At 36.0% G+C, this 22,820-nt stretch overlaps 1 protein-coding gene and 2 long non-coding RNA genes across 3 annotated transcripts; 2 read left to right on the top strand and 1 right to left on the bottom strand.

Moving 5' to 3' along the window:
- Positions 1 to 1,930: 1,930 nt before the first annotated feature.
- LOC136207195 (uncharacterized) lies at positions 1,931 to 7,634 on the bottom strand. Its single transcript, XR_010676608.1, has 3 exons — positions 7,502 to 7,634; positions 7,299 to 7,362; positions 1,931 to 2,040 (listed from the first exon to the last, which is right to left on the bottom strand). It is a non-coding gene; the product is annotated as an uncharacterized lncRNA (long non-coding RNA).
- LOC136205908 (MDIS1-interacting receptor like kinase 2-like) lies at positions 5,831 to 6,860 on the top strand. Its single transcript, XM_065996758.1, has 2 exons — positions 5,831 to 6,386; positions 6,460 to 6,860. Exons 1-2 carry the CDS (start codon positions 5,831 to 5,833, stop codon positions 6,858 to 6,860), a joined length of 957 nt encoding a protein of 318 aa, XP_065852830.1.
- Positions 7,635 to 7,955: 321 nt separating the features above from the next.
- LOC136206449 (uncharacterized) lies at positions 7,956 to 11,645 on the top strand. Its single transcript, XR_010676281.1, has 4 exons — positions 7,956 to 8,163; positions 9,079 to 9,208; positions 11,042 to 11,325; positions 11,431 to 11,645. It is a non-coding gene; the product is annotated as an uncharacterized lncRNA (long non-coding RNA).
- Positions 11,646 to 22,820: the final 11,175 nt, after the last annotated feature.

Below are 22,820 nucleotides of genomic sequence, written 5' to 3'. Positions count from 1 at the left end.
TGAAAGCAAGGCCTTCACAGAGGCTGGATTTGAATCTCTGAGGAATAACAAAGATTTATGTGGAAATGTTTACGGTCTGAAGCCTTGCAACTCAACGATCATTGATTTAAATCGAACGAGTAACAGCAAACTTCTAGTTGTAATCATTGTAATCTCCTTAACCAGCTTGTTGTTTCTCATATGTCTTGCATCAGTATTTTATACTTTTCGGCGAAAAGGTAGAGTGGCAGAAGACATACCAAAGGAAACAAGAAACGGGGATTTATTTGCAATATGGAGCTATGATGGTAAAATGGTGTATGAAGAGATTGTTAAAGCAACAGAGGAGTTTGATTCCAGATATTGCATTGGAATTGGAGGAAATGGAAGTGTCTACAAAGCTGAACTACCGACAGGTCAGATTGTTGCTGTGAAGAAGCTCCATTCGCCAGCTGATGATGAAAGCATTCACTTCAAAGGCTTCACAAGTGAGATTCAAGCATTAGCAGAAATTCGGCATCGGAATGTTGTGAGACTCTATGGATTTTGTTCCCATCAAAATCACTCGCTTTTGGTGTATGAATTCTTGGAAGGTGGAAACCTGCAGAAAGCATTACAAAATGAAGAAGAAGCAATGTTGTTCGATTGGAATAAGAGGGTAAATAATGTTAAAGACATTGCAGATGGGTTATCCTACATGCACCATGACTGCTTACCTGCTATAATCCACCGTGATATATCAAGCAAGAACATTCTGTTGGATTCAGAATACAGCGCACACATCTCAGACTTCGGTACTGCTCGAATTCTAAAACCTGACTCTTCCAACAAGACTGCATTTGCTGGAACTTTTGGATATGCTGCTCCAGGTAGTATAATGTTATTCCAAAGCATGAAATTTCTAAAGGTAATTTGAAAGCTGATTCATATTTTTACTTGGCAGAGCTAGCGTACACAGCAACACTAAGTGAAAAATGTGATGTTTATAGCTTTGGTATGGTAACAATGGAAGTACTTATAGGGAGTCATCCAGGTGATTTGAGCTTATCTCTTTTCTCACCTTCAGCAGCAGCATCAACATCTACATCAGCATCTACATCAACACATCAAATGCTATTAGAAGACATATTAGATCAACGCCTTCCGCTACCTATAAATGGAGTAGCAGACGATGTTGTTCTAATTGCCAGATTAGCGTTGGCTTGCTTGAATGTGAATCCCCAATTTAGATCTTCAATGCAACAAGTTTCCCAAAAGCTATCAAGAAGGAGAGCTGCTCTGCCTAAGCCATTTTCCACCATCACAATTGAAGACTTGCTCGATTCCAACACCCTAAATCCTTGATTATGTTGCAATTGTATCGATACGTGTGATCCAAATGACAGAAATGATATAAAAAATCAATAGAATAGCATGAACTTGTATAATTAATTGCAATTCTATGAACTCGACTGCAATCCAGATGACAGAAAGGTCAAGCGCACTAATTTAGCTCTTACATTATTTTTATTTTATTTTGAATTTCGCAAGCATGGGTGTGATCCTTGATGAGAAAAATGAAATCCTACAAGTCAAACACATAATGAGGGAATGATAAATGGGTGATTAGGGTTTTCCAAAAGTCAAAACAAAATTGAAATAATGGAGAGACAGATTTTAACTTGATTTTATTAATAACTACTTAATATTAACTTTGTATGCTTATTTACAACTATACAAAATCTCATAACATCTAAACTCTTCTGCGTTCTACTTAGCTTTAACTTTAAGACTAACCAAAAATTACAGCAAAAACATAAAATTATCAATTTGTAAAGTTAAACACATAACAATACAACTATAATCAAGTGTCTAGAACACTCTAAACATCACTATATATATATATATATATGTAAGTCTCTTTCAAAATGAATAATTGAGACAAGTTTCATTTTATTAGGTCTTCCTTTCTTGCTAGAGTCAAGCTTCAACTTTTACATTACAACACTAGGAGATTTACAGTAATCAAAATGTATGATGAGCTAATTACCAGGGATCCAAAGGCACTTTCTTGTATTCAATCTGCAGTTTCAGAGATAATTTTTACAAGAATCATGACTTGCACTCATTAGCCAAGCTTTTTGAACAAGTTCAAGAAGCGAATGATGTATTAAATCGTGTAACCATGAGATCATTGATCATATTTCGCTTAGGCTTAGCTGGACTTTAAATAAAATATATAATATATAGTTGGCATAAAGCCCGTTCGGGGCCCTAAACTATATAGTCAAAACCAATTAGCCCCCATTCTCTTTAAATCATCAAATCGGTCCCTAACCTTTACAAAAACCAGCAATTGACCCAACCCCTTCTCTAAAGAACAGAGTAAACCAGATCCTGAAAATTGATTCAGTCATGAAGGTCCCAAATCTTTCAGGGATCTCCAAAGATGGATTGCAAAATGCAAAGCTACACAACCGAGGATTTTGTCTTCGTATCACAAGCAAAAACGGCATCAGATTACGCTGAAATTTGGTTTCTCCAACCCAATAAACTAAAACAGAGCACCTCTGGTGCTTTGTTCCCAAAACCACTTTCATGGGCGAACTCATGCTGATTCTCTGGTTTACTCTGTTCTTTAGAAAAGGGGTTGGGTTTAATTGTTGGATTTTGTAAAGGTTATGGACTCATTTGATGATTTAAGGAGAATTAGGGGTCAGTTGATTTTGACTATATATTTTAGGGGCCCAAATGGGCTTTATGCCCATATAATTAGCATTGTTGTAAGTCATTGATATTAAATGCATGTATATTGAACTATACACACATGTGAATGTGTTATTATAATTAACATAATCTTTTAAATCTAGAATTTGTTCAAATACAGAAATAGTAATAAATAACTGAAAATGAGGAAACTATAATTACATCATGTGAAGTGTGAACACGACTTGGATGTAATTTTTGAAAGATGATTCAACTAGAAAGGAGCTTGTTTGGATTTATATGATTGAATTAGCTAGTCTCCTAGTATTATAAATTTGTTAATAATGTAAATACAAATGAATCTTTACAACTACAAACAACATCTGAAAGAAGTTAATATGTCTAAACTATAAATTAACCGATAAACTTCCTCCACAGGCAAATACTGAATAGCAACCAATACTGTCACTGAATTTTCATATAGCAGAAACTGCAGGCTTAACTATGGCATTCTTGCAGAAAATACATCTTCTAATAGGAATAGCTTATGTTATTGTCTTCCACCTCCATGTTTTGTTTGCTTTTGCTTCCTTTTCAATTTCAACCAAATCAAATGAAGCTGCTGCACTCTTGAATTGGAAGACTAGTTTTGAAAACCAAAGTCAATCTGTTCTTTCTTCATGGACAGGAAAAGATACTTGTGTTTGGTATGGAATCTCTTGCAATAATTATGGAAGTATTGTCCATTTAAATCTTTCATCTTCAGCTTTGATGGGTACACTCCAACACTTCACCTTCTCATCTTTAACCAATCTTCTTACTCTTGATCTCACCCAAAACTTCTTTCATGGAATTATCCCTTCAACAATTGCTAATCTTTCAAAACTTACATTTCTTGGCTTGTCCAATAATCAATTCATCGGAAATCTTCCAGCTGAAATAGGTTTTCTGAGCTCACTCACTGAACTTCATTTGAATACAAACAATCTCACAGGTTCCATCCCTCCATCTCTAGCAAACTTAGCAAACCTGTCCCTTCTTCACCTTTACCAAAACAACATCTCCGGTTCTATTCTTCCTTCTTTTAGGAACTTGACGAGCTTATCACTTCTTGATCTTCAGAACAATCAACTTTCAGGTTCTATACCTCAAGAAATTGGAATGTTAACATCTCTGACTCGCCTTGCTTTGCAGAACAATTACCTCACCGGTGCAATCCCTACTTCTATAGGGAACTTGACAAACCTATTATTCCTTTTCTTGAATGAGAATCAACTTTCCAGCTCCATACCTGTGGAGGTCACAAAGTTGAAGTCCCTTGATCAGATTTCCTTGTATACCAATAATCTGACTGGTTCAATTCCTCTCCATAGGAAACTTGAGCAGCCTGTCTGTTCTGTATTTCTATGGAAACAAACTTTCAGGTTCAATTCCTCCAGAAGTCGGTATGTTAAGCTCTCTTATAGACTTTGAAGTTTCGACTAATGATCTCACTGGCGCAATACCAGCTTCTATAGGAAACTTGACAAGCCTGGCTACACTCGCCCTTTTCAAAAATAGATTTTCGGTCATTGTTCCTCAGGAAATAGGACTTCTAAAATCTCTTATTGCAGTTCAATTGTCCGCAAATAATCTCACAGGTCCTATACCTGCTTCCATAGGAAACTTGACCAAACTACAACAGCTTTATCTTTATAAGAATAAGCTTTCCGGTTCCATTCCTCAGGAAATTGGAAATCTCATATCAGTCTTTTACCTTGACCTTTCAGATAATAACCTCATTGGCTCCATCCCTAATTCTATTGGATATTTAACAAACCTGACAACCCTTAGTCTTTTTGTTAATGAGCTTTCAGGTTCCATTCCTTCAAGTATAGGAAACTTGACACGTCTTACCGCACTTGCTCTATATCAAAATCAGTTATCAGGCTCTATTCCTCCAAATATTGGAGCACTTGAATCCATTATTGATATAAGGTTGTTTTTCAACAAACTCAATGGTTCCATTCCCCCAGAGATGAATAATCTTACACAATTGATAAATTTAATGTTAAGTTATAATGACTTGACTGGCCATTTACCACAAAGGGTATGCAATGCCGGAACGCTTCGAATTTTAGTTGTCAATGACAACCATTTCACAGGTCAGATTCCGAGCAGCATCAAAAATTGTACTAGTTTGTTGAGGACTAGACTCGAAAACAACCAACTCTTGGGGAACATGTCAGAAGTTTTTGGCATATACCCACATCTATTCTATATGGATTTGAGTGGTAATCATTTAACTGGGGAGCTTTCACCAGAATGGGGGCAGTGCCAGAACCTGTCAAGCTTGAAAATTTCACATAATAATATCTCCGGCATGATACCACCAGAGCTTCGGAATGCATCTGAATTACGAATACTAGATCTGTCTTCAAATCAACTGGCTGGAGAAATTCCTGCAGAATTGGGACAGTTGAAATTATTGTTTCAACTTCTGCTAAATGATAACCAACTTTCAGGTAACATTCCTATTGATATTGGAAATTTATCAAGTTTGCAGCATCTTAGCCTTGCATCAAACAACTTGAATGGCTCAATTCCTGAAGAAGTTGGCGGATGTGTGAGTCTGTTAGAGTTGAATTTCAGTAACAACAAAATTGCAAATGGTATCCCATCCTCGATCAGTGCGTTGCAATTTCTCCAAGTTGTTGATCTTAGTCACAATTTCCTTGATGGGAAGATACCAGTGCAGCTAGGATCATTTCCAAGCTTAGAAAATTTGAATATCTCTCACAATCAGCTCTCTGGTCTTATCCCGTCGACATTTGATGGCATGTCAAGCTTGACATCTGTTGATATATCCTACAACCAGCTAGAGGGCCCTCTTCCTGAAAGCAAAGCCTTCATAGAGGCTGGATTTGAATCTCTGAGGAATAACAAGGATTTATGTGGAAATGTTTCTGGTCTGAAGCCTTGCAACTCAACCATCACTGATTTAAATCGAACAAGGAACAGCAAACTTCTAGTTGTAATCATTGTACTCTCCTTAACCAGCTTGTTATTTTTCATATGTCTTGGGTCAGTATTATATACTCTTTGGCGAAAAGGTAGAGTAGCAGAAGACATACAAAGGGAAACAAGAAACCGGGATTTATTTTCTATATGGAGCTATGATGGTAAAATGGTGTATGAAGAGATTGTTAAAGCCACAGAAGAGTTTGATTCCAGATATTGCATTGGAATTGGAGGAAATGGAAGTGTCTACAAAGCTGAATTGCCAACAGGTCAGCTTGTTGCTGTGAAGAAACTCCATTCACCGGCTGATGATGAAAGCATTCACCTCAAAGGCTTCAAAAGTGAGATTCAGACATTAACAGAAATTCGGCATCGGAATGTGGTGAGACTCTATGGATTTTGTTCCCAACCAAATCAATCACTTTTGGTGTATGAATTCTTGGAAGGTGGGAACCTGGGGAAAACATTAAACAGTGAAGAAGAAGCAATGTTGTTCGATTGGAATAAAAGGGTAATTATTGTTAAAGACATAGCAAATGGGTTATCCTACATGCACCATGACTGCTTACCCGCTATAGTCCATCGTGACATATCAAGCAAGAATATTCTGTTGGATTTAGAATACAACGGACACATCTCAGACTTTGGTACTGCTCGAATTCTAAAACCTGACTCATCTAACAAGACTGCATTTGCTGGAACTTTTGGATATGCTGCTCCAGGTAGTATCATATGATTCCAAAGCATGAAAACTGTATAGGTAATTTGAAATCTGATTCATATTTTCCTTCGCAGAGCTTGCATACACAGCAACACTGAGCGAAAAATGTGATGTTTATAGCTTTGGCATGGTAGCAATGGAAGTACTTATAGGGAGTCATCCAGGTGATTTGAGCTTATCTCTGTTCTCACCTTCAACAGCAGCGTCAGCATCTACATCAACATCAACATCAACACATCAAATGCTATTAGAGGACATATTAGACCAACGCCTCCCACTACCTATAAATGGTGTTGCAGACGATGTTGTTCTAATTGCCAGATTAGCGTTGGCTTGCTTGAATGTGAATCCCCAATTTCGACCTTCAATGCAACAAGTTTCCCAAAAGCTATCAAGAAGGAGAGCTGCTCTGCCTAAGCCATTTTCCACCATCACAATTGAAGACCTGCTCAATTACAACAACCCCAATCCTTGATTATGTCGTAATTGTATCAATTCCAGTAATTACCTACAATTCTATGAACTCGATTGCAATCCAAATGAAATCCTTTATTTATCTCTTTCATTTATTTTTATTTTTCAATTTCACATGTATGGATGTGATCCTTGGTAAAAAAGGTGTGAAATATTACAGGTCAAACACATAATGAGGGATTGTTAAATGGATGATTAGGGTTTTCCAAAAATGAAAAGGATATAAGCAATCAATAGAATACATAACCAACTATGCTACGCAGCAAATTACCATTGGAAACGGGAAAAGGAGAATAAAAGAAATGAAAGAAATCTGAGACCTAGATAATCGAGTATTTGTATGATTGTACGATAGCTGAAGTAAGTAAAAAAGCTGATGTGAAAATAGAAAGATGATTCTCATATCATAGTCCAGCAATTCATGAGGCAGAAGGCTCACCTTTTTGTCCAACGATGTTAATAGCGTCACCTCTCTGACTAAAAGCATCACAGAAATGAAGAAACTGCTGGGCAAAAGAAAAATTAAAGAAAAAAATGAAATATAAGGAGTTGTTCAATTGGAATGGACAAGATAGCAAATAAAAAGAGTAAGAATAAAACGAAAATTGGTGATGAAAAGAAAGAATGATATGATATCTATACCTCCATGGACATGGTTTTGTTTGATGAAGAAGACCAAAAATCATGATGATTGGGGAAGACAGCATTGTATTTTCTATCCCAAATTAGCATCATGAACATGGGTAACGTTGCTTTTTTTTAGGCAAAAAACTTTTCCTTTTCCATTAAAACCTTCGTACATTTAAGGGTTAATAGATATATTTGTCGTAGTATTTTTCCGGAAAAACAGATTTGCTCTTATATCAAACAAACTTTGAAAACTGTCTTTGAGCTTTCCACGAACCTTCAGATCTGCCCTAATCTAACGGGGTTGTGATTTGGCACAAATGGCGTGCCACGTATGACGCCACGTCCCTTTTTTTTAAAATTTAAATAATTAAAATTATGCCTCCATGGCAACTAATATAAGCAGCCTAGAAATTAGACTTTCTCTCTTTCTTTCGACCTTCTTTTCTTTAAGGAGAACAATAAAAACCCTTCGACTCCTTCTCTCTCTATCGCAGCTCTTCGACTCCTTCTCTCTCTATCGCAGGCTTCGACTCATTCTCTCTCTCTATCGCAAAGCTTGTTCTTCATCTAGATTGACAAAAAAACAAGTGTGAAACCCTATCTACTTAATGAAGAGTGAATAGTTAATCTGCAGTGGAGTGAAAGATTTCAAGTGGACATTTTTGCGTAGAAAGGTAAGTCTTAAAATTCTTCTTCCTATCTACTATTGTGCTTTAGTGATTATGTTCTCTAGTAATAAAAAGAGTTATGATCAATTCGGGTTTTTTTTTTTTTTGCATAGAAAGGGAGCATTACTGTTGGAGTTTTTTCAATTGGGGTTTTTTTGAAACTGATCAATGCTTGTTATTTTGTTGGTTATTTGCTGCAATTTGAGTCATTGTTCCTTTTATGCTTAAAATGATAAATGAGTGTTGGAGAATGAATGGAGGTTATCAATTGGGTTTTTTTTTTTTTGCGTAGAAAGGGAGCATTACTGTCTGGAGTTTTTTCAATTGGGGTTTCTTTGAAACTGATCATTGCTTGTTATTTTGTTGGTTATTTGCTGCAATTTGAGTCATTGTTCCTTTTATGCTTAAAATGATAAATGGGTGTTGGAGAAGGAATGGAGGTTATCAATTGGGGGTTTTTTTTTGCGTAGAAAGGGACCATTACTGTATGGAGTTTTTTCAATTGGGGTTTCTTTGAAACTGATCAATGCTTGTTATTTTGTTGGTTATTTGCTGCAATTTGAGTCATTGTTCTTTTTATGCTTAAAATGATAAATGAATGTTGGAGAATGAATGGAGGTTAAATATGGTTTGCAGGCTTGCATGTTAATTGCTTATCTTTTCGGAGAGTTTGCTCTCTTTTTATATTTACTATAATTGACATTCATAATTATTTATGCAATGATTAAAGTTGTTTTGGAGATCAAATATGGTCTGCAGGAAACTTTATTTCTTTTTTTTTTCAGCATCTTTTTGCATGTTTGAATCCTTGAAATCTACATGGATTTCTTTGATCAACAAGTAAATCTTGAAGTGAACAATTCTTATGCATGCCTATCTTTAGCAGATTTCTTTTAAAATAGTTAATTTTGGTTTTTGCAGTGGTCCTCCTGGAGATCTTTATGTCTATCTTGATGTTGAGGAGATAACTGGAATCCAACGAGACGGCATAAATCTCAACTCAACAATTTCAATCAGTTATCTAGATGCAATTCTGGGGGCTACAGTGAAGGTTTTATTTACTGATTATACTCCAAATTTTTGTCTCTTTAACATGTGATACTTATTTGCTTAATTAAAAGAAGCATCAACCAGATAAAGTATTCTTCAATGCTTTTTTTTTAGTTTGCGGTTGCTTCCAAAAAAATTAAGTCATCAGGAAAAAGGCCAACAATGAATTTCATGCTTTCATGTTCTTAGTGTTTTCCTTCACTTGTTAAATGTTTAGGTTGAAATAGAAATTCAACATGAATATCCAAATCCAGACAACATGAAAATTCTGAAGCAGAAACACAAAGCTATAAATTGATTTTCTTAGACATTTTAGATAAACTGTGACCAAACTCAATAAATTTAGTGGAGCAGGACCTGATGCCATGTTAGTTTGTTGTTAGCCTCAAACTTCAAGCTTTGGGATCATGTTCTAGTGAATTGTAAAGGTTCTGTATCGGAAACTTTCTAGTGAATTGTAAAGGTTCATATGTGTCGCACCCTGGCTTTCGGTTTTCAGGTCAGGGTGCGTGGCCGGCTCGATCCGCTTTTTGCGTGTTTCAGGTTTCGAGTCGCCACCAATCATCACTTGAAAATACATGTATGCGGGCATGATTGGTCGCCCTATCTGTTTGGATTGACTTTGTGTGGGTTGGTTTTGATAAGGATGGTCTTCGGAGAGATTTAGGTTCGCTTTTCCGGTTACGTGTAGGGAAGAGATGTGATCTCACCCTACCCCGTCTGATGTATCGGTACTATTGTGATATTATGTGTTTGCTATTCGTTTTGCTTTGGATTATGAATATAAACCAGGTACTCGTGGGTTTTGGGATTATTAGGTTTATGTTTGGTTTAATTTGAGATTACATATATAACATACACGTAATTATATTTATCGAATTAAAATCTAATTTTACCATAATATATCACATATACCATAAGTAAAATATGAATTTAATAGGAAATGTTTTAAATGTATTATTAAATTCGAATGACATTTTCATATCGATTCAAATTAATTTGGTTAACTTTATTGATTCGAGATAACATCTCGAACTTATTTATTTTGATTTAGAACTAGGTACATATTATACACATAATTTTATTTTATTGAATTAAGATGCATTTTCTATTTTACGTATATCACATATACGATATAAATAGAATTTAAGTTCTAATAAGTAATGTTTTAAATATCTTTTCATAAATTCAAACGACATCACATCAATTTGAACCTAGGTTCGATTTATTAAAATTGGAGATAATCGCCTTTAACCGATTTGTTTTGGGTTTTAAAATCGTGCATATTACATATACATGATACATTTATTTATATTAGAACCCGATTTAGTTGACATTATGTCGGAAAAATGAATTTTAATACAATGGTAATTTTATATACATGAATGGGTATATTTATAAAAATAATCTAAAACATAAAAAGCTATTTGAAATTACATATCTATATTAAATTAGTGTATAAATGATTATGAAAATAAAATTATCAAAATTTTGAAGCTAATTGGAAGTCGGAATTAGTTAGTCTAATTGATTAATTAATTAATATATATTGACATATATCATTGCTAATACACTTAAATAACAAAATAATAATTGGTAACTTATACATACATATATATACATAGAGATGAGATGGGAATAGGCTTGAAATTCTCACCTGGCCCATGGGGGCGGAATTGGGCTTACTGCAGCCTATTTGATTTGGATTAAGGGACTGGATTGAAAACAATTAAAAGCATATGGGGTTTATTTTAAGCAATTGATAAATTACAGGGGTCAAAGTAAAAATACAGATTATAAATTTGGATTTTAGGGTTTCTTCTCATTTGTGCAGCCTCCACAATCTTCTTCTTTCACCTGCTTTCTCAAAAAAACAAAATCACAGAGAAGCTCTAGAGCTCTTACAATGGCTGCCTTCATCTCCATAGCTCCTCCAAGTTCCCTAAACAGCCGAATCATCTCTCTACCTCTCCTGTTTCATCTTTTTTTCCACCGGTCGCTCTTCTCTCACCGATCTGCCGCCGTCCTGTTCAGCTCTATCCGTGGCTGAGCGATTCAGTTCCACCGTTCGCTTAGATCTCTAGCGTTGAACTATTACGGCGGCTCGGGTATTTGGCGGTAATCACTCTTCTTTCCTCCGATCTACTTCTTCTCCTCTCTTCTTGGTTTTCTTAGTACATTTGCTTCTTTGTTTGATCTTTCTCTTCCACATTTTTTCTACAGAAACAAAGAGACGAGAAATGAAGATGATTGAATCAAGACAGGAAGGAAACAAGCTTAAAAAAGTCGAGTTCTTGATTTGTAGAATCTGTTTTGTGCCTTTTCTTTTAGTTCTTGATTTTTGGTTAACTCAGAATCTGTTTCAAACTCAATGAGCTTTATCGATGCTTGAATCTTTGGTTTATAAGATTAATAAAGGAAAACAAATGAAACTGAAATTTGATCGAAAAATGGGATTTCCATTGATGATTAACAAGATATAGTGTAACCCCTCACTTGTATCACATCACATGATATCTCACACAATATCAATTGGAGACATGCTTTCAATTCTCAATCATATAAACTTCAATCTCATATAAACTTTACATATTATACACAAGAGAAATCATTTACAATTTACAATACACGAACAAAAGTACATCACAAGATTCCAAAATGTCTAGATGAGAATGAACTGACATTGCCGGTGCGACCTTAAACAAGAAGAACTCCACTTAATCTGTAAAATCTGTTGGCAATGGGTGAGCTGCCTATTCAATAAACATATTACGCATATATGTATACAAAGGTAAGGTAAAGAACACAGATCAAAATATATCATACCAAGTTAGAATTTTCAATAGAATGATATTCACTTAGTATATTAATACTTCTTTTAGAAAGGCCTTCCTATACTTAGACAATATATATAAAATGGTCATTGGGTCCAATCTGTATTCCGGCTCACTAAATTCGGAATACAATCATCTGTGCTACGGAGGAGTTCCACTCAACTCACGTACTCATATATCTCAACACATGTGCTTCCGGCTCACAATATTCGGATAGCACTCTCAACTTGGACCATTTCACATATCCATCTAAACAAGCTCATATTCATTTATAATCCAATCATTATTCAGTTCCAGTATGTGCACAAGGCTCAACATGCCGTATTTACTCATAACACTGCAACATACTCAATCATAACACTTTCTTATCAATCATGACGTATCACAAACACTCAACCATTATCCACATCATTCACATCAGATTCAACCACATCTCACACTCAACAAGTCACAAGGAACAATACATTCATACACATATATAAGCAATATGCTTACCGTCGCACTTGGTTCGATCTATTCAACATGATCGGGTGTGCGTTCAATTGCACCTTGTCCTCCTAATGTCACATAACATTTATACCATTAGCCTTAACATAAACTTAATGACAATATACACTAATGAATGCTATATGATGTACAAGACACTAACTCCACAAAGTTCATGCAATCTAATCATTTTGTCTTAGATCATCACATGACCTACTTGCACATATTATGCCATAACTTTCTCTATATGAATCCAAATGCCTTGATTCTTGAACCTACTGAAACTAGACTTATATGGGTAGAACATATCCAAAATTCACATTAATATCACTTCTACACAATATATGGCATGCAAAATGATTCTGTCCTGTTTCCAGCCAAGAAACAGACTACCCAGTTTTGTATCTACCATAATGCACTCAACCTAGCTCACACTAAGCACAATGGATTGTCAAATCCTTTTACAGACATATACTTCAAGTAGTTAGGAACACGTTTGTATAAAGAAACTTTCTCCAATTCGGACTCTAAGATCCTTAAAATTCTACATCAACATGGCTGCCTCACATGACATTCAATTTCGAGGCAGTCATGATTCATCTAGGTTTTCTTCCTCTATATATGGAATTAAAGTCCCATATTTTACAGAGGGTTTTATAACACATATAGGAACATAGTTTATTCTTTATGTATCTTCAAATTCGAACAATATCAATATGAAAAACAGGCTCCAAAATGACTGAAAGCAGTACCCTAGATTTCTGTTTAGGGCACTTGATACATATCTTTCATTTGGACAGCCTATAACCACTTTAAACAACACCAAAACTCAACAAAATCAATCACAACTCATCCAAAACAAATCCTATAATCATACCTAGGTATTTCAGAATCTCCAACTCATAGAAAACAAGCTAAAACAACATACTAACCTTCAACTTGTGTCTATCACCTAGTATGCTTCCTAACTTGACTTGTTTGGCTTGAAAATGGAAGAAATTGGAAGATTTTTCTTTGGAGGGTGTTAGAACATGAAAAAGGAAGGTTTGCTGAATCTTTGGTCGAAATTGTGGCTGAATATCATAAGGATTGAGTTGTGCACATCCTTTGTAAAATGAAGAGGTGTATTGTGTCTTAATATTGGGGTGACACCTCGTGCTTGCTCACAAACCTCAAATTCAGCCCTCCTAAAGTGTAAGTTAATCAATTTAGGACATATGAATTCATTCATTCATTCATTTAAGTCCTAACTCAATTAACCAATTGTTACATCTTAACGACACACTAATCGCCTACTAATCGCACGATAATCACATTATGCATACAAAACTTCTACTGACAATGAGATGAATCTAAAATGTATGTATTCAATCATGAAAACATATATGAATGTGGGAAGACTCATATGTTAGGGTTTTGGGGATGTTACATACAGACTCTTTGAAAATGGTCTGTTCTAAAGCTTCTTCAAAAAGAGTAAAACCAGGGGCCAAGCTGATTCGCTTTGTTTTTGAGTTCTTGGTTTTATTTTTCAAACTCAGTTTGAACAAATCATTTCTTTTACCAACTCAGAATCAAACCATTTCTGAGTAAAAATTATTTGCTTATCAAACAAAAACTGTTTTATCTTTAAAAATCTCCATTCATGCTTTAATCTTTATTTGTAAATGAGAAAAAAAAAGAGAAGCAAATGAATCAGAAATTGAATCATAAAAGGATTTTCCATTGAAGATTAAGAAATACAATACAGATTTTTGGCCCCCTCTAAAGCTTAAATCAGTCTATCTAAAATTGGGGGGCCTCTACAACAGAGGTGGGGTCCTCTATTTATACTAAAATCGAAAGCAAAAGAGTGAATTTAAACTGCATTACGTGGCTGCTCCTTCTCCAAGCATCTGAGCTTGTTTCTCAAGTTTTGGAAAATATGCCCTTTGATCCTTGTAATTTAATTTGCTCGTGGAATGGACTGCTTGATTGAGTAAATTGTCACCTTTGGTCCTTGTGATTAATTTGCTTGCTGAATAGACCTGTTTGAATGGGCCGATTGGATTGAGTTCTGGCCTGAATTTGAATTATTTCTTACCCGAATAGATTTTGTTGGACTTGTACGGACAGAACACCGAGCTTCGAAATTTATTAGACTTATGCAAATAATTCCACGAGCCTTGGACTTTATCGGACCTTTCAAAATATTCCTGAATTGAATGTGAGTCTTATCTTGCTTCTCGGCATATAAAAATTGTCCTCAATTTTGAAGTCGCATTTTTGGATATTTCTGACACTGATGAGCGGGTCTCTGGATTCGTTAAAATTACTAAAAAATAGAAATAAGTATATAAATATTTATAACAATAATATAGTATTTATTTATTAATAAAATTCTATTTTTTAAGCGTTCAATTGTCGTTAATTCGTTTACTTTTCAATTTTTGAATTCATTTGTCATTAATTATTATTTAGAAATCAGTCATATTCTAAACGTTTAATTATAAAATAAATCATAATCAAAGTTAATATTAACTTTAATATACGATATTACATCATAATTCACGATTTAGAGTATAGACGCTTCTAAATATAATTTACGACGAATGAATAAACATCGACGTGTTAATTCGATTGGTTGACATTTGAACTTTAATTAATAAATCATAACTCAAATTCAAGCCATTCAATTTTATTCAAAATACGAGGAACATATCTCGAATAAAATGCATAATAGGTTAAATTATACCTTAATTCTATTAAGTCGCATTTTGAATATAATTCGATATTTTTACCGATTTATACCGAAATATGACAAATTAGCCTTAATAGCATAATTTTTTCCCGATAAATTATTTTCGAGGTAAAACCATATATTCTGGATAATTCATGAATTGTTTAAATTTTGAGTGAAATTTATTGAAAACTTAAAAATTGGTCCGGACAAAAATGGGTATCTACAATATGCATTTATGCTCATATTCCTGTTGCATTGCTTATAACTTTTATTACATCTTTTATTGCATTGGTGACTAGAGATTCATGTTTTGGATATTGGTTTGTTGGAAATGGTGTGGTTAATGCTTGCCTGTTTACCATATTTTGTTGCAGATATTAAAAATGGTGATGGTGAAAATATATTTGCATTTTGGGGGTAAGTGGATCCTTGATCCACATTTAGATTACATAAATGGGGATTTTATCATCAAAGATAACTTTGACCCAGACTTTTTAAATTTAATCGATCTTAGGCAGTTATATCGGGATGATTTAAAGTTCCATAATGTTAGTGAAATTCAATGCCTAGAACCAGGTAGTTTGCTGAAGTCTCGTAGGTTGTTTGAATTAAATGGGAATGAGAGTATTCGGAGGCTCTTGTCTTGCATTAGCAAGAAAAACAATGTTATTCACCTTTATGCATCCCATATGGTAGATGAGCCTATACTGGCAACTGATATACTACCTCTTCCATATAAGGAGATGGATGGTGTGAAGGGGCAATAGGTATAGGGGAGGATGGTAATGTAGTAAGTGGGCATGCAGAATGCATAGTGGAAGAGGGCATGGGACAAAATGTAGGGGAAGAGTTGATACTCAATGTGAGGATAGGGTGTTGAAACACCTTTCCACAAGATTTTGATTTGACAAAATCATCTATGATTAAGAGACAATTAAATTTAAGTGCTTTGATTTCATTGTACTAATCTGTTTGTTCAATGTTGAGTATAAAACTTAAATACAAAAAGATATAAAAAGTAAGACAGGACGAAGTCAGCATAAGATCAAAGAACAAGTTGAGTAGAATCGAACTCAGTATCAAAGAATTGAAGCCTGAAGTTCAAAGTGAAATGGAACTCAGCATCAGATGCCTTCTGAAGAATTGTCTTGCAAAACAAAGCTGACAAAAAGGGAACTCAGCATAGAAGTCAACAACAAACGAAGACAATGAATAAAGCTGAGTAAACTTCAGGACAGCATGAGAGATCCGTTCACTAGAAGACAAGTTTTGCAAACCTTCTGCACCAATAATTGAATCCTCGGAATTACGCAAAAGACACATTCCGAGATGTATGGGTCAATAGATTATTGCTAAAAGACAACTGCCACAAAAAGACAACGTCTGCAGGAAGAAGACAAGTCTGACGTCTGAAGAAATCAGAGGACAGGATTGGCCTGCAAAACCAGAAGCTCACCAGAAGCTGTCTCCTAAAAGAGCCGTTTTGGACTTAACGGCTAAATCATTTCAAATGATCCACCTCTAGATTTTCATCTATATAAGGACAATCAAAATTCTTGGATCATTGCCGAATCACAACAAGAAAAATACAAGAGAGAAAAATACAAGTTCAAAGCACTCAAAAACAAGAAAGAGTTCTTACACCCATTTTCTATTCCTGTGTAAATGCTAGATTGATTATTTGTAATCATCTAAAGTGTTCTTCATTTGAAAAAGAACAAATTGTATCAATCGTGATATTAAGAGTGTTGTGCTGAGTGCTTGGTTGTAAACACTCAGTGGTAGAGAAATCTAAGTACCGGGTTGTGGTGCTTAGTATGAGTTGAGTAGAAGAATATAGGACGGTACTCTTGCATATTCAACTGCCTGTAATCGGTTTGTGCTCTACCCTTAAAGAGCTCAGTATTGGATTCTAAAAGCCCGGAGGACTCTGGGGACTGGACGTAGGCAGAGAGGCCGAACCAGGATAAGTGATACTGAGTAGCTTCTAAACTCTCTCAAATATATATATATATATATATATATATATATATATATATATATATATATATATATATATATGTGTGTGTGTGTGTGTGTGTGTGTGTGTGTGCTTGTGTTGATTGTTATATTTACTCAGCATATAAACTGTAAGAAGCTGGTACTGAGTAAATTGGAGTGCTGAGTTGGAAACTGACCACACTAGTGTCAATTCCCAACTCTCAAGTAAAACAGTCTTAGCCAGCATTTGACTAAAGCTGTCTTACGCTAAGTTCGGCCAAGCTGACCAAAGCTGAGTTAATCAACTCATCAAAATAATTAAGTCAGCAAGATAAATTAACGAAAAAGTTATATTAGTTCCTAACCCCCCCTTGGAACTAATCACACGGGACCAACAAGTGGTATCAGAGCCTAAGCTCACTACTCTAAGATATAACTATCTTGAGCGGATCCCCATAAATGGCTGAGAACAGCACTCGTTTCCTTCCAGGGAACCAAACAACACAGATACTCCCTGAAGGGTTATCTATTAGTCGGCCTCCCCTATTCTTTGGATCCAACTATACATTCTGGAAGAATAGGATGAAGAACTTTATCCAAGCCACAAACATGAGTGCATGGCTTGCAATTGTTCAAGGCCCATACGTGCCATATAAAACTGTTGACAATGAGAAAGTTGTTAAGAGTGAAATTGAGTGGTCAGAAGATGACCTCAGAAAACTTCAAAACAATGCTTCGGCTATCAATATGCTTCACTGTGCTCTAGATGCTGCAGAATACAATAAAATATCAGGTTGCGAGTCAGCACAGGAGATATGGAAAAAGCTTGAGGTGACCTACGAAGGCACAAGTAAAGTCAAAGAGTCAAAGATGAATCAACACATGAGATTGTATGAGCTGTTCGAAATGAACGACAACGAGAACATCTCCAGCATGAATGCTAGATTCACTAATATCATAAATGAGCTAAAAAGACTCGGCAAGAACTTCACCGAAGAAGAACAAGTGAAGAAAATCTTGAGAAGCTTACTCAAGAGCTGGCAAGCTAAGAAAACTGCAGTAGAAGAAGCTCAGGATCTGACTACATACAAGTATGACGAGCTAATCGGATCTCTGCTGACTCATGAGATCTCAATGCAAAACTTTGAAGCTAAAGAGAAAGAAAAGTCAGAAGACAAGAAACAAAAATCACTTGTCATGAAAGCTGACTCGACTGAAGCTGACTCATCAGACGATGAGGAGATGGCCATGTTTACACGAAAAATGAAGAAGCTGTTTAGGAAGAATGAAAAGAACAGCAGAAGGCCATTCAGAAAAAATGACAGATACAAAGCTGAGTCCAGTGACAAAAACAAGAAGGACAGCTCCAAGTCTGTCACATATTTTGAGTGCCACCAAACTGGGCACATCAAGTCAAGCTGCCCAAACCTCAAAAGAGATAAAAAGGGAAACAAGAAAGCAATGGTAGCAACATGGAGTGACAGTGATGAGTCAACATCATCCGAAGCTGATGCAAATGAAACGGCAAACATATGCTTCATGGCCGATGATGCTGATCACTCTCAATCTGAGCAAGCTGACCTCTCTGATGAAACTGACCAGGAGGTACACAACAATGAGGTAACACCCTTACTCTTGTTTAGAAATGAGATGGTCAATGCCCTGAGTGATTTATATAAACTAACTAAGAAATGTAACAAGAAAATAAAATCACTCAGTAGGCGGTGTGATGAGATTGAAGAGGTCAAGCTGAGTGACCTTCGATATCTCCTCCAAGACAACTCAGATTTACATAGTAATATGGAAATAATGCATAAGTTTGTCACGGAGGTCCAATCTGAGTTAAAGAAACTAAGAAAGGACGTTACAACCTTACAGAGTCAAATAAAAGGCTCAAATAAAAATAAAACCCATGCTGAGTACCCAAGTACTAGTCAGCATAAACAGTTCACTCAGTGTGACTGTTGCGGGAAAAAGGGTCACACAAGAGAAGTGTGCTGGTACAATAAGCGGACTGTCCAATGTGACTTCTGCAGAAAGAGAGGACATACCACAAAGGTATGTTGGCATGCTCAGCACAACAATGCTGACCACCCCCAAAGGGTAATTCATTGTGACTTTTGTGGCAAAAGTGGCCACACTATCAAAGTATGTCGTCACAAATTAAAATATGACTTTGCACCTGTTTATGCTAACAAACGAGGACCCAAAAGGAATTGGGTACCTAAAAATGAATAGTCTAAAATGCAGGTGAGCCTGAGATGCGTGGAGAAATCAAAACTGTGGTATATAGACAGCGCATGCTCGAGGCACATGACTGGTGATGAAACTCACTTCATCACACTAGAGCTTAAACGAGGTGGAAGTGTAAGCTTTGGAGACAATAAGAAGGGTAAGATAGTCGGCTCAGGTACTATCGGAGGTAACCCAACTATTGAGTCAGTCTCCTTAGTTAAAGGTCTCAAATACAATCTGCTGAGTGTAGCTCAGCTTTGCAAGAGCGGCAGGAAGGTTGTATTTGATGATGCTAAGTGTCAAATACTCGAGGGAAAAACAAACGAATTGATTTTAACTGCCCCTCGTGTGGACAATGTATACATGCTGAGTTTAGAGAAACAGTTTTCTAAAAACATATGCTTAGTGTCTAAAGAGGATAACTCCTGGCTATGGCATAGAAGACTTGGTCATGTAAGCATGGACCTTCTTGCCAAATTAGCTAGAAAGCAACTAGTTGAGGGATTGCCCAAACTTAAATTTGAAAAAGATCAATTGTGTAAAGCTTGTCAGCAAGGCAAACAAACTAAAAAGTCATTTCAAAGTAAAAATATTGTCTCAACCAAGAGACCATTGGAATTACTACACTTGGATCTTTTCGGACCTATCCAGCCACTCAGCTTGGGAGGTAAGAAATTTTCCTTGGTCATTATAGACGATTTCTCTCGGTACACTTGGATCATCTTGCTGAGTAGCAAGGATGAAACATTTGAGATGTTTACCACATTGATTAAAAAGCTTGAAATCAAAGACCTAAGAGTAGCTCATATTAGAAGCGACAATGGTGGAGAATTCAAAAACCAACAGTTTGATGAATTCTGTGAAACCAGTGGTATTGACCACAATTTCTCTGCTCCTAGAACTCCTCAACAGAATGGGGTTGTTGAAAGAAAGAACAGAACAATTGTCGAAATTGCTAGAACCATGCTGAGTGAAAATAGGCTTCCAAATTATTTCTAGGGTGAAGCTGTCCACACAGCATGCTATATTCTCAATAGGGCTTTAGTTAGACCTATTCTTAAGAAAACCCCATATGAACTTTGGAAAGGACGAAAGCCCAACATTGGCTACTTTCGTGCCTTTGGGTGTAAATGTTATATACTCAACACGAAAGACAAGCTTGCAAAATTTGATGCCAAAGCTGACGAAACGATCTTTTTGGGATACTCAACAAATAGTAAAGCATATAGAGTATATAATAAACGAACTCAAATTGTAGAAGAGTCTGTCCATATTGAGTTCGATGAAGCTGACCCTGCAGGGAAGTCAACCCAGCTCGAAGAAGATGAAGTGAGCTCAGCTTCCGCTGACCAAAATGGTGCTCCTGAGTCATCAATACAGGGGCTGACCAAAGGTAAACAAGAAGTTGAAATTACCTTTGCTAACCAATCTACTCCTGCAGAAATTGTAGAGACACCTGTTCCAAATAACTCAGCATTGCCCAAAGAAATAAGAATTCAAGAGGACATTCAAAAAAATCCATTCTTGATGCTGCTGAAAACAAGGTAATGACAAGAGATCAGCTTCGGAAGTATCTAAGCAATGTGGCTTTTGTCTCAATACATGAGCCAAAGAACTTTAATGATGCTGAGCACGATGAGTATTGGATCAATGCCATGCAAGAAGAACTCGATCAATTTACAAGAAACGAGGTATGGGAATTAGTACCTAAACCTAGAAATCAAAAGTCCATAGGAACTAAGTGGGTCTTTAGAAACAAACTAGATGAGCATGGAAATGTAGTCAGAAACAAGGCTCGACTTGTAGCTCAAGGCTATAGTCAGCAAGAGGGTATTGACTATGGTGAAACTTTTGCACCAGTTGCTAGGCTAGAAGCTATACGTATATTATGTGCCTATGCCAGTTTTATGAACTTTAAATTATATCAAATGGATGTTAAAAGTGCATTTCTTAATGGCTTTATAAACGAAGAGATATATGTTAACCAACCTCCTGGGTTTGAAGATCCAAAATTCCCAAATCACGTTTATAAACTCAAGAAGGCCTTGTATGGCTTGAAGCAAGCTCCAAGAGCTTGGTATGAGAGGTTGACCAACTTCCTGCTGACCAGGAACTATGTCAGAGGAAAAGCTGACACAACATTGTTCATTAAGAAAAAGGGTAAACATACCCTACTTGCACAAATATATGTAGATGTTATAATCTTTGGTGCTACTGATGAATCTTTGTGCAAAGAATTTAGTAAACAGATGCAAACTGAGTTTGAAATGTCTATGATGGGAGAACTCAACTTCTTCCTCGGACTTCAAATCAAGCAAGGTAGGAACGACATCTTTATTAGTCAGTCCAAGTACACCAAAGAAATGTTAAAGAAATTTGATATGGAAGACTGCAAGCCCATATCAACCCCAATGGGTACTAATAATATCCTATGCAAAGATGAGAAAAGTAAGTCAGTAGATAGCAAGTTATATCGAGGTATGATAGGCTCTTTACTTTATCTCACTGCTAGTAGACCTGATATCCAGTACTCAGTATGTTATTGTGCAAGATATCAAGCTGGCCCCAGGGAATCTCACCTTATAGCTGTCAAAAGAATTTTTAGATATTTGCAGAGCTCAGTTGATGCAGGTTTATGGTATCCAACCTCAAATGACTTCACACTCACTGGATATATTGATGCTGACTATGGACGAGATAAGCTAGAACGTAAGAGTACTTCAGGAGGATGTCATTTCCTTGGAAGCTGTCTAGTATCTTGGTTCAGCAAGAAGTAGTCATCAGTTGCCTTGTCTACAACTAAAGTTGAGTACGTTGCTGCTGGAAGCTATGTTGCCCAAGTCTTATGGATTAAGCAACAACTTGAGGATTATGGAGTAAAAACCGAAACAATAGGGATCAAATGTGACAACAAGAGTGCCATTGATCTATCCAAGAATCCAATCCAACATAGCAGAATGAAGCATGTCAGCATAAGGCATCACTTCATCAGAGATCACGTACTAAAGGGTGAAATCAAGCTGACCTACGTACCAACAGATGAACAGCTTGCAGATATCTTCACCAAGCCATTGGCTCGTGAACAATTCAACATACTGAGGTGATAACATTGTGATATTATTGTTGGAAATTAGGCTAAGGTATAGCAGCGGAAATATAAAAAATTTAACCTATTTCCATTTAACCACAAGATCCATTAACCGTTATTTCATATAAAGAATGATAAGAAGAAATACCTTTTAGAAGTTCTATCTACCGTTGCAAATGAAGTGCCCACAACTTCAAAAGAGATAAAAACTGTCTACCAATCTGCCCCTATCCGAAACAGACCTTCCAGACCTCCGAACAACAATCCC

This window comes from Euphorbia lathyris, chromosome 9, assembly GCF_963576675.1.
Source record: "Euphorbia lathyris chromosome 9, ddEupLath1.1, whole genome shotgun sequence".
Taxonomy (NCBI): domain Eukaryota; kingdom Viridiplantae; phylum Streptophyta; class Magnoliopsida; order Malpighiales; family Euphorbiaceae; genus Euphorbia; species Euphorbia lathyris.
The sequence above is the reverse complement of the archived record's forward strand: the minus strand, read 5'-3'. Positions and strand labels throughout refer to the sequence as shown.

What these genes read in the sequence shown, in the direction of transcription:
- LOC136205908 (XM_065996758.1), top strand. Translation starts at nt 5,831, where the DNA reads ATGGTGTATGAAGAGATTGTTAAAGCCACAGAAGAGTTTGATTCCAGA. An exon ending in TTTTGGATATGCTGCTCCAG is followed by an intron (nt 6,387 to 6,459) that starts GTAGTATCATAT and finishes TTTCCTTCGCAG; the next exon opens with AGCTTGCATACACAGCAACA.